Source organism: Bidens hawaiensis, unplaced genomic scaffold (assembly GCF_021521415.1).
Source record: "Bidens hawaiensis isolate Kalapana, Puna unplaced genomic scaffold, B.hawaiensis_p1.1 tig00028489_1, whole genome shotgun sequence".
NCBI lineage: Eukaryota > Viridiplantae > Streptophyta > Magnoliopsida > Asterales > Asteraceae > Bidens > Bidens hawaiensis.
The window spans coordinates 181,024-193,328 of record NW_027494655.1 but is presented as its reverse complement, the minus strand read 5'-3'; the positions used below and the strand labels follow the sequence as shown (position 1 = coordinate 193,328).

Here is a 12,305-nt window from a genome sequence, read left to right as displayed (position 1 = left end):
AACAAAGACAAGTCAAAATGGTGTGCATTCCATGGAGACTTTGGCCATCGCACTGATGATTGTATAGCACTTCGGAAGGAAATAGGATACCTTCTCAGCAAAGGACACCTTAAGGAACTATTTGGAAAAACAAGAACAAAATCCAGGATCCTGTCAATATACCTAAAAGGGCACCTTCTCCACCACCCAGAGCTAAGGTGGTATCCTTCATCTCGGGAGGATCTGACATCTGCGGAACCTCGTATTCAGCGGCTAAGAAACGTTACAGAGAAACAAAAATGGACAACGGAGAAAGACCTCTCTGTACTTCCACATTGACGACTCAAAGAATCATATCTTTTGATGAGGAAGATAAATGTGACCTTGTGGATCCCAACCATGACGGTTTGGTAATTACTTTATGTATAGCTAACTGCTTTGTGCGCAGGATACTCGTCGATGGAGGAAGCTCTGTGAACATTATCTAGATGGAAGCTTTGAAGAAAATGGATATCCCAGAAATAGAGATTATCCCGAAATCCTCAGTTCTTGTCGGATTCAGTGGCAAAACCAAAAACACCTTGGGAGAAATCAAAATTCCAATATATATTGAGGGAACTAACTCCCTACAAAAGTTTTGCGTTATTGAGTCTTTATCTTGTTTTAATGTGATTTTAGGCAGGCCCTGGATCCACAGCATGAAGGCGGTACCCTCGACGTACCATCAGTGTGTGAAACTCTCAAGTCCCTAGGGAGTCATCAAAATTGAAAGTGATCAGCAAGATGCCAAGGAATGTTATGCTTCTTCAATGAAGTGGACTACAAAGCCTACTCAAGCATAGCAATTACAGAAACAACCAGGGGAGGTCCTACAGGCTAGAGACCAAGAAGTGAAGGAAGTACTTCTAGATCCATACCAAGATCAAAGTACTATTAGGATCGGGTATGCCTGACGATATCGAACGAGAGCTGAAATCCTTCCTAAAGAAGAGAGCCTCCACCTTCGCCTGGAAACATGAAGATATGACAGGTATCTCTAAATCCATAATTACTCATAAACTTGGTATAAATAAATCTTTCAGGCCAGTACATCAAAAACGAAGAAAGTTTTCCCCTGAGAGAAACGTTATCATATAAGAAGAAGTGCAAAGGCTACTCAAGACCAAAATGATAAGAGAAGTCCACTATCCTAGATGGTTAGCCAATCTAGTTGTGGTCCAGAAGAAGAATGGAAAATGGAGAGTGTGTGTGGACTTCACGGACCTAAATAAGACCTGCCCAAAAGATCCATTTCCACTCCCACATTGACTCAATGGTGGATGCAACTGCTGGCCACGAACTGCTAACTTTCATGGACGCATCCTCAAGATTTCAGCAAACTCAAATGGAACCATCAGATCAAAAAGACACAGCCTTTATGACTCCCACAGGTATATACTGTTATACTGCAATGCCTTTTGGACTTAAAAATGCAGATGCAACATACCAGAGGCTAGTCAACATGATGTTCAAAGACCAACTAGGGGACACGATGGAAGTCTACATAGTTGACATGGTGGTAAAGTCAAAGAAGGCCGAGGATCATCTGAGAGACTTGGCAACAGCATTTGATATCCTGGATGAATACAGCATGAAGTTGAATCCAGCCAAGTGTCACTTTGGGGTCAAAGCAGGAAAATTCCTGGGATACATGGTCACCAAAAGAGGGATAGAAGCAAGCCCAGAGCAGATCAAGGCTATCCTGGATATCAAATCACCAAGAAATGTCAAAGATGTCTAAAGATTAACCGGAAGAATAGCTGCTCTCAACAGATTCATCTCAAGATCTTCAGAGAAGTGTAAAGACTTCTATGATATCCTAAGGAAGAATCAAAAGTTCGAATGGGGAGAGAAGCAAGAAAGGGCATTGGTATCCATGAATGAATACTTATCCTCAGCACCACTCCTGATGAAGCCAATTGATGGTGAGCCATTATCCTTGTACCTAGCCGTTTCCGGGAGTGTAATCAGTGTTATCTTGGTCAAGGATCATGAAGGTCAACAACATCCGATATATTATCCGTTTTGAGAAAACCGGAAATGTCAGGTAGGATGGAAAAATGGGCTGTGAAACATAGTGCATACGATATCTTGTATGAACCAAGGACAGCCATCAAGTCTCAAGCACTCGCGGACTTTGTGGCTGATTTTAGCCAGGATATAATTGAAGAAGTTGGAAAGGAAGTTCAGCAATTGGAGGTCAAGGAAAGTTGGACCCTACATACTGACGGTGCCTCCAACATACGAGGAACAAATCTAGGTATCCTGCTAAAATCGCCACAGGGGGACATTATACCTCTATCTATATCTTGTGAATTTCAGGCTACTAATAATGAGGCTGAATATGAGGCCTTAATAGCTGGTTTGCAATTAGCTAAGGATATGAAGGTTAGGTATCTTCAAGTTTGCGTTGATTCTTTGTTATTAGCTAACCATTTCAATGGCTCTTATGCAGCGAATGCAGAAAACTTAACGAAATATTTAGAAATAGTTAAGCAATTAGCTATGTATTTCAAGACATTTGACATAGTGCAGGTACTAAGAGAAGAGAACACTGAAGCAGATGCCTTAGCAAGTAGGAGATATGGCACTAAGAAAAGCGTTTCAGAATACCACTAACCCAACAGATGGAAAGCTAGCTCCTAAATGGAAAGGCCCTTACTTGATAAACCTTTATCAAACATTCCGCCTCTTGATGAGCCAACTCCTTCTTGACCAGTGACAACTCCAGTTTCAGGTCATCTAGCTCTTTGGTCTTATTATCAAGAAGACTGGACTTTGTCACCCCCACTTTCATCAATTCAGAGATACGAGTATGGGCTTCATGGAGTTCAAAGCTCATGGCAGCAAACGGGGAGGAAAGGTACTCGAGGCCCTACAAGGATAAAGAATCCCCAATATAAGTTATTCTCAGGATATGAGAAATCATGACAAATGAAGAAGATACCTGCTGAGTCTTATTCATGGCATCATGGAAATCAACATCGTGCACGGGAACGGATTCGCTGATCTCCTGGCTCTTCCGTTTCTTAGAGCCTTTCGCTCGGCTGCCTTCTGGACGTGGGATAGAGCTGGATATGGGTTCTTTCTTGATAGCGCTTCGAGTGGATACCATGCTTTCTATGTCTTCAAGGGCAAAAGCAGAAGCAGACTTGCCTACAAATACATAGGTTAGTATCCCTAAACCTTAAAATGTTGATACTAACATCTCAAATGTTTCTTACCAGACATAACGGAACTTGAGGATGGAGATGACAACAGTCAGAGGCTGATTACCTCCCAAACGAATATGATATCCCTGATATCCCTCAAGGTTTAAAGGTCTTCACATTTCCAACGAACGCCAGGGGCGCACGAATATGATATCCCGGATATCTCAAATGGTTTAAAGGTCTTCACCTTTCTAACAACGCCTGGAGCGCACGATGATTCGGGTATAGTTCGAGGCAGGCTGACCAGACTAGCTGACAATCCGCCTGTTGTTGGCTATATACCGAATCCTTAAGATAAAGTGGCAGACGTGTCACACAAACGGTTTATAACATTTTCATGTTATCTAAGGTTTATAACATTTTCATGTTATCTAAAGTCTCGGCATTTTCATGCCCTCACGTTTGGGACTTTCCCCAGTTTTATCTAAGGTTTAGACATTTTCATGTCTCTCAAATAAAGGCCTTGTTTCCAGTAAAAAGGCTTTATCGCCAGTAAAAAGGCTTTATCGCCAATAATAAGGCTTTATCGCCCGAACTATCTAACTTTGTTTTGACAGATCGAAGATCGGCCATATCTCTAAGTGTAAAAATATCACTAAGTTGTGCTTAAGTTAGCAAAATCCAAAGGCATGATATGGAATAGGGTCAACAGCTGGGGACATCATATGTAAGCTTATTAAGTTTATAAATGTTCTCTACAAAGATACTCTTTACACTTAGTCTTTTTTACATATTTTTGTCTTTCAAAATGTAATCTTTTAGTTCAATTGTGACGATTCACATTTACACAAGATTTAAGGATACATTATTCTTAAAGATGTTTTGTCTTAATACGTAATAAAGATCCAAAACATATATAATCTTTTAGGTATTTTATTCTGAAGTAGGATGAATTCAAGAAATGTGTCTAGGATACATTATCTTCAAAGATAATTAATGTTTCATAGATATATCTAACCAAAACATACTCAGACAAGTTATTCAAAATGACAAATAGAACACAATGTTAAAACCAAAAGGGTATGTTGTTACTAACATTAAGTGCAGATGGATAAAAAGACTATGCAAGGGCTTCATCTTCAACAAGTGGATGATCCTTCCACCCAAGCATTACTAGATGTTCAAAAAGTCAAGATAACATGGGTTTCGTCTTGAAAAGTCAAGATCCCTCCACCCATATATCATATTATCCTAAAGCATCCTTGTTAAAAGACAGAAAAGTAAATTGTACAAACAAGCCATTACAAACCAACATCAAAACCACAAATAAACATACTTAAAAAACTGGGCTCAGACCTTGTTTTTTCCGCCTTCATTGCCCAGTTGTGCTTCATCACCAATCGCGTTCACCGCATCCTTGATCGCCACCTCCACAGCCTGCTCCGCTACCTTCTCTGCTCAGTTCGGGCCCTCTTCCTCCATGCTCTCTCTAGTCAACTCCGCCAGCACCTTCTTCCAAGAAGTTACGTCCTAAAAGAGAATCTCCAACCCAGCAGCCTTAGTCTCTTGAGCCTGGACTTGATGACGGAAAGCTTGAGTTTTTTACTCATGGTGATTGAAGATGAAGAGCAAAGAGAGAAAGAAATTTACCTGGATAATGATTGGGTGAAGAATTCGAGATTCAAAAAGTCAACAGCTGTAAACCACCTTTTACAGCCGTTAATTTTGGGGACAATTGTTAGGGATCGGATTTTCAGTATCCTAAGCAAAGGATATGTTCAGGATAACTTCAGGATACAGTATCCTCCCAAGCAACATGTATCTTTAATATATCGTTATACTAACAATTCAACCATCTTTCTTTGGTGTTTACCAGGTCATACAACTTCACATGATCTCCAAAAGATTCGGACCACCAAGCAACTGTTATACATGGGACTTTTTGGTATCCTGAAATGCGGTATATTCAGGATAAACTTCAGGATGCAGTATCCTCCAAACGACAAGAAACGGTCAACAATTAATAAAGCATTAAAGATTGTAGACGTTGGAGGGAGTTATAACTCGTTTATAACAATGATATGCAAGCCATAACCGCTCCAAGATCATAATCAGGACAATTAATGCTCTTTATTGCTAGTTATTATCTAGTGATCCTTCTTGTAACTATAAATAGGAGTTGTTTAGATCATATAGGACACAACTTACACTCTAGCTATAGCAACATTCTGTAACACGATTCAAATAGCTCCACCACTTGTAACCGATTTCAATTATTAATAAACTGGTTGGTGATAGTTTTCACCGCCCGGGGTTTTTTTTCTTGTTATCCTCAGGATGACAGGTTTTTTCCTCGCAACAAATTCTTGTGTCATTGCATTTACGTTCATTTCTATCAAGCATCTAAACCTCACTTACTAATTTGGTTATGAAATTACTCTTGTTAATTTTTACCTAAAACAATTTGGAGCCCACGGTGGGGCAATCGGTGCTTCAATCTTTCAAAACCGTTTATTTCATTCTCCATCACCTTCAATATCCTTTCATCATGTCTTCACAACCAAAAACCAGCTCCATTTTTGCTCCGGTGGTTACCGCTGGTGGCTGGAAGCTGGAAGCTGTAGTTTTTAGATATATTTAGGTGTTTGGCAGAGTAGCTGGAGCTTTTAATAAATATATAAAATGACCAAAATGGGCTTAATTAAAAAACAATAATATTAAATATACTTATTTTGGAATGTTATTTAAGTAATTAAAATACTAAAAGCTTGTAGCTATTTCTAAACGCTACTAGTTGGAGCTTTAAGCTTTTTCTCATGACCTAAAAGCTTCAAGCTCCTTCCAACCAAACAAGGTTTTAATTGAGTATGAGCTTTTTCTTAAAAGCTTGAAGCTTGAAGCCCCTAAAAGCTCATGAAAGCTCATTGCCAAACATACCCTAAGTCACGCGCGGCTTCCCTTTACACCCCTAGTTTTGTTCGGTAATAGTTATCAATTATAGTTTTGTTTGGTAATACTTATAAATTAGTGGTATTACCGTATTTACTTTTCCAGTATAAACGGCTAAAACAATTTTTTGGTATTAATAAACTGGTTGGTGATAGTTTTCACCGCCCGGGGTTTTTTTTCTTGTTATCCTCAGGATGACAGGTTTTTTCCTCGCAACAAATTCTTGTGTCATTGCATTTACGTTCATTTCTATCAAGCATCTAAACCTCACTTACTAATTTGGTTATGAAATTACTCTTGTTAATTTTTACCTAAAACAATTTGGAGCCCACGGTGGGGCAATCGGTGCTTCAATCTTTCAAAACCGTTTATTTCATTCTCCATCACCTTCAATATCCTTTCATCATGTCTTCACAACCAAAAACCAGCTCCATTTTTGCTCCGGTGGTTACCGCTGGTGGCTGGAAGCTGGAAGCTGTAGTTTTTAGATATATTTAGGTGTTTGGCAGAGTAGCTGGAGCTTTTAATAAATATATAAAATGACCAAAATGGGCTTAATTAAAAAACAATAATATTAAATATACTTATTTTGGAATGTTATTTAAGTAATTAAAATACTAAAAGCTTGTAGCTATTTCTAAACGCTACTAGTTGGAGCTTTAAGCTTTTTCTCATGACCTAAAAGCTTCAAGCTCCTTCCAACCAAACAAGGTTTTAATTGAGTATGAGCTTTTTCTTAAAAGCTTGAAGCTTGAAGCCCCTAAAAGCTCATGAAAGCTCATTGCCAAACATACCCTAAGTCACGCGCGGCTTCCCTTTACACCCCTAGTTTTGTTCGGTAATAGTTATCAATTATAGTTTTGTTTGGTAATACTTATAAATTAGTGGTATTACCGTATTTACTTTTCCAGTATAAACGGCTAATAGAGTTATTTAAGCAAATCAAATAAAAATATACCGGCAAATGTCTTAATTTTGTTCAAGATAGGGTTATGATACTTTTTTTCAACTATAAATATGATCATTAAAGTTTGAAGTTGTTGTGAGCAAGTGATTATTGATATGAAAAAACTCTCAATGACTTATAACTTATTTAGGATGTCTTTCTTTTAAATTAAATGACATGTAATTAATCCACACAAGTTTATTCTTTGGAGATAATTACACAAATAGGTTATGTGGTTTAACTCATATACAGATTTATGGTCAAAATTTAGAATGATACAAGCTCGGATTTACTTTCAATTTTATAACATGTTCAAAGCTTAAGGCTAATTAAATTTTCTTCAGACTTTGTATAAAATATCAAAATGCTTTTGACTATTCACCAGTAGATTACTAAAAAAAAATACTAATAACCCCATTGCCAGTGTAATGGAGTGAATGTTTGACAACGAGAGAGATCATGCAGTGATCGTAGTGGTTTCGCTTTTTCACCACTCTTTATGAATTCGGTTCAATCTGTAAGGTGGTAAATATTTTCTTGATTATTCACAAAGGGTATATACCGATACATATAGAAAAGCCATACATCAAACTTTCTAAGCCTATGCTAATAAATAATGAAGCAATCTTACAATAATGCATAGAGTATCTGCTAATGAACTCCGGTAGTCTGAGGTGTCAGATTTTGTGGCCAAATGGCGGATGGATCGATTTGGATAATAGCCATGCCCAAGATACAAAGATGGTCATAGCTTCATGGGTTAGGTTACGAAGATATAGGGCGGTTGTTGGTGTTGTGTTATTAAGAAATTTTTGTGGAAAGGATATTACATAGATATGTGACGCTGTGAAGAACTTTCGGGCACCCTAAGAATGGGGAATATAATGTCATCATGACGCAAATCATTCTAAGTCCATTTTATTGGAGTGTGTGGGTATGAAAAAGTTACATTGTTTCTGAAGATGCATGTTATTTTTTAAAAGTTGGGATGCAATCCAAAATAAGAAGATACGAAGGATCATATGTAACTTAGTCAAGAATGTAACTTTTTGTATGGACCAACATCTAGAGAATGTAACCACATGACATTTAGCGGAATCAATGAGTTGTATAAATTCAAGTTCAAGTTTGAATCTCTTTAACAACGATGCCGTTCATATTTAAAAGTGTGTACATAAGCTAGTATTTAAACCTGATAGACTTTTTATAATGAAGCCTTAAAGAAACCTCTTGACCACTCCATCAAAATAGTGATGACTCGTTTACTAGTAAAAAGGAATTAAGTTTTATTATGTTACATTCTGTTTGATTATTAAACAGGTCTACCAGGAATAATGTCAGATTGTTTTTTCGTGTCATACTCTTCTTTGATATATTGGAGTTATAATAGCGTACGATATACAGTACTGTTTTAAAGCTTTTGAAATAAATAAATCTAAAAATTAACATGATTATAGCATATTGTTTTTGTTTATAAAGTTGTGGGTGTATGTCAAACCCATGTCAACGAAAAATTGTGTTTTTTTCAACTTTTCATAATTTCATTATATCTCTTTTATTATAATATCATTTACAAACCTAAGCATATTAACTATATGCATGAAAGTAAATGTCTACTTCTATGTACAGTTACTATCATATTTATTAACCGATATATATATAGGGGAAATATAAATGAGTTGTGAAAACCCATAAAAACTCTATGTAACATCATTTTTTTTTTGTTTTTTTTTTCACACGTAATATATGTTGTAACATTTAATATAAAATATCGAAACATTAAAAAAAATTGTTTTGCTATTTTTTAACATATTTTTACTAATTTTTTTATATGTTTTCAAAAGAGAGAAAAGGTTATATTTATGTTAACATTTTTTATTAACTTTAATTGTGGACCACAAGATTTAATCTTTAATTAAAAACTTGTGGTTGAGAATGAGTTTCTAGAGTTTTCACAACTCAAGTGGGCTTTTATTTTAACCTAACCCTATATATATGTATAGGCTAAGTATTAAATGTTACAACATATATTACATGTAACAAAAAAAAACCATATTACATAGGGTTTTCACGGGTTTCACAACTCAAGTGGGTTTTCATTTTAACCTTACCCTATATGTGTATGTGTGTGTGTGTGTATAATGTAAACGATGTTGTATAACTCGTTATGAGGAGGTAATCAGACGACGGGATAGAGACCAACGATTTAATCAGGATTAATCGGGTTGGAATTTCGGTGTAAATTTTCAAATATACGCACATATACCCAATTTATATATGGCATTTTCAATTTTAATCGATTTTGATCAGATAACGATAAGTCGGTGACTAACCGATAAGATACAGACTAACGATTACACGATTAATTGAGAATTAATCGAAATCGACGCCTAAATAAGATTTTTACAACCATGGATGTGAAAGTCCATATAAAGAAATATACGAATCTATGAATCTTTCTAGTTATTACCCGCATAATATTTGGCCTCTTCTCCATGTGTACACATTATTACAAAAGAAATAAAAGACCAAGTAGAATTATTATATGACAACCTGAAACTAAAATATTATCAACAAACGCCCACTTGAAGATATCAATTCCACATCTCCCTATATATACACACCCCTTCTCTTATACTCATTTCATAATCTTTTTATTTCTCTCTCCATAAACAACAAATCTTCATTTCTTTACTTCCTCTCTAGCAATGGATATAAGCTACATAGATGACCAAAGCACAACTAGTGATAAGATCGGCCTATGCCGACTCGGAAGTGGATCCAGCTCGGTTCTTGACTCGGATGGAGGCGTTGAACTTGAAGCCCAGTCGAGAAAGCTACCATCGTCAAAATATAAAGGCGTCGTTCCACAACCGAACGGTCGTTGGGGAGCTCAGATTTATGAGAAACATCAAAGGGTAATGTTAATATTATTATGTAGCTTTAATTAACAACATAGTATATTTCATGTTTTTTTGTGTCAAACTAGGTTGTTTAGGAACCGTACTTGTGCTTTTAGGTATTTTTGGTAAGCAATTTCCTAAGAGTTTAATTTGAACAAGTTTCTTATAGTGTTACTAATAATAATAATTTCCTAAAATTACAAAAAATTATAATATTCATCAAGACCACATAATTAAATTTTTGTGCTATTTTGGATCTTAATATGTGACACATATTATTAATAACAACAATAATCCTTTATGTTATTTTCTTTTCTACAACAGCTAATATTCTACTTCTAAATCCACTTTTTAGCGATAATTATAATCTAAATGGTGTATGTTACAGGTATGGCTAGGCACGTTTAACGAGGAAGACGAAGCGGCAAAGGCATACGACATTGCCGTACAACGTTTTCGCGGACGTGACGCTGTTACAAACATTAAACAGATTAGAACCGACGATAAAGAAGCCGCCATGGAAGCAAGTTTCTTGAGCCGTCATTCGAAGTCAGAGATTGTTGATATGCTCCGAAAACACACATACAATGACGAGCTAGAGCAAAGCAAAAGAAGCCGAACTGTACACCAAGCCGGTTCCCAAGCCGGGTTGATTAACACCTTGTCCGGGTTAGCTTCCATCAAGCCACGTGAGCATTTGTTCCAAAAAATAGTGACCCCTAGTGATGTAGGCAAGTTGAACCGGCTCGTGATCCCAAAACAACACGCGGAGAAACACTTCCCGGTTCAAAAAGGAGGCAGTTCAAAAGGGGTTCTTTTGCATTTCGAAGATAAGGGATCGAAAGTCTGGAGATTTCGATATTCGTATTGGAATAGTAGCCAGAGCTACGTGTTAACGAAAGGGTGGAGCCGGTTTGTGAAAGAGAAAAACCTAAAAGCCGGTGACAGTGTCAGCTTTCAGAGCTCCACTGGACCAGATAAACAGTTTTACATTGACTGGAAACCAAAAACTACGTCTGGTATTACTAGTATCACGACCCCTCAGTCAATTCAACCCGTGAAACTTGTTGAACCGGTGTTGCGGTTATTCGGAGTTGATATTTCGAGTGTGAGTAGTTACAATGGTAAGAGAAGTAATACTGAAAGAGATTTATTAGGGTTTCAAGGTTGTAAAAAACAAAGAATAATTGATGTTTTGTAGCATTTTGTTATTCTTCAAGGATGGTTTTTGTAAATATTTACAATACTAGTTATTTTGGTTGTGATCATGTGGGGATCAAGCTGGAAAGAGGTGGGCATGCAAGTTGCAAAAGATTAAAGTTACATATTATTTTAGCGGAGAAAAGTATGGTATACACGCCAGAAATGACCCAGAGATGACGTGTCATATCCGTGTAGATATGACATATATATTAGGGTTTTTCTTTAAAGATTATAATATACATAAGTAAAGTGTCCTACTATGGACACCCATCAATACGCTCTGCAAAGGGTTATATGAGACGTATTGAGTATCCTATATGCCCCGTATAGGACTATATGTGGGGTATATGGGGACCCATCCCGTATAACCCTATACGAAGCGTATTGATTGGTGTGTTAGCACAAAAAGGGGGGGGGGGGGGGGTTCTTAAGTAAATTCATAAAGGACATATAATACCAAGAATTTGCAGAATCATCGTTTTGATGGAGTGATCATGAATGTTTTAGCTAAGAGTTTCTTTTATAAAGAAGTTAGAAGTTCGAGCCCTAAAAGGTAATTTAACTAGTATCTCTTATAGGATTAAAAGCGTTGATTGTTAAAAAAATATCAAGAACTTGCAATGTACTTTGTTATACCCATGACTCAATCATGATCTACTGTTATGTTGTTTTGTCTTCCACAGGTGTGATAATTGGTTCAAATTCAAGTAAATGGAAGGTTTATTGGATCTAAGGTGGAAAAATTATGGTTAAGAAAAACTTAATTTTTCTATGGGTGTTGAATATTCATACAGGTATTTTTTTAGAAAAATCAATTCTTAGTCACATCGTGTCCATTTTGCTTAAGGCACTTTCTTCTTGTTAAGAGACTTACATGCATGTGACAGTGTCTCGTAGTCACAAATCCATTTTCACTTTGTTGCTTCAATAATACTTTGTTGGCATATTTTGAAGATATAAACGAGTTCAAGTCATGCATCACTCATTTCTTCGTCTATCCTATATATGAAAAAGGGGTAGCGGCGCAGCTTGTTGCCCGTTTGCCTTCTGTTTCTATATAATCTAAAATTTGTGATGTTGAAGGTTAACATTAATAATTTCCTATATATGAAACGACAACACGATAATTTTATT

General features: G+C 36.6%; 1 protein-coding gene across 1 annotated transcript; it reads left to right on the top strand.

The window, feature by feature from the left end:
* The first annotated feature begins 9,738 nt into the window (after positions 1–9,738).
* LOC143577200 (AP2/ERF and B3 domain-containing transcription factor RAV1-like) lies at positions 9,739–11,256 on the top strand. Its single transcript, XM_077061102.1, has 2 exons — positions 9,739–9,983; positions 10,357–11,256. Exons 1-2 carry the CDS (start codon positions 9,774–9,776, stop codon positions 11,167–11,169), a joined length of 1,023 nt encoding a protein of 340 aa, XP_076917217.1. The 5' UTR covers positions 9,739–9,773; the 3' UTR covers positions 11,170–11,256.
* The last annotated feature ends 1,049 nt before the right edge of the window (positions 11,257–12,305 follow it).

What these genes read in the sequence shown, in the direction of transcription:
- LOC143577200 (XM_077061102.1), top strand. Translation starts at nt 9,774, where the DNA reads ATGGATATAAGCTACATAGATGACCAAAGCACAACTAGTGATAAGATC. An exon ending in TTTATGAGAAACATCAAAGG is followed by an intron (nt 9,984 to 10,356) that starts GTAATGTTAATA and finishes TGTATGTTACAG; the next exon opens with GTATGGCTAGGCACGTTTAA.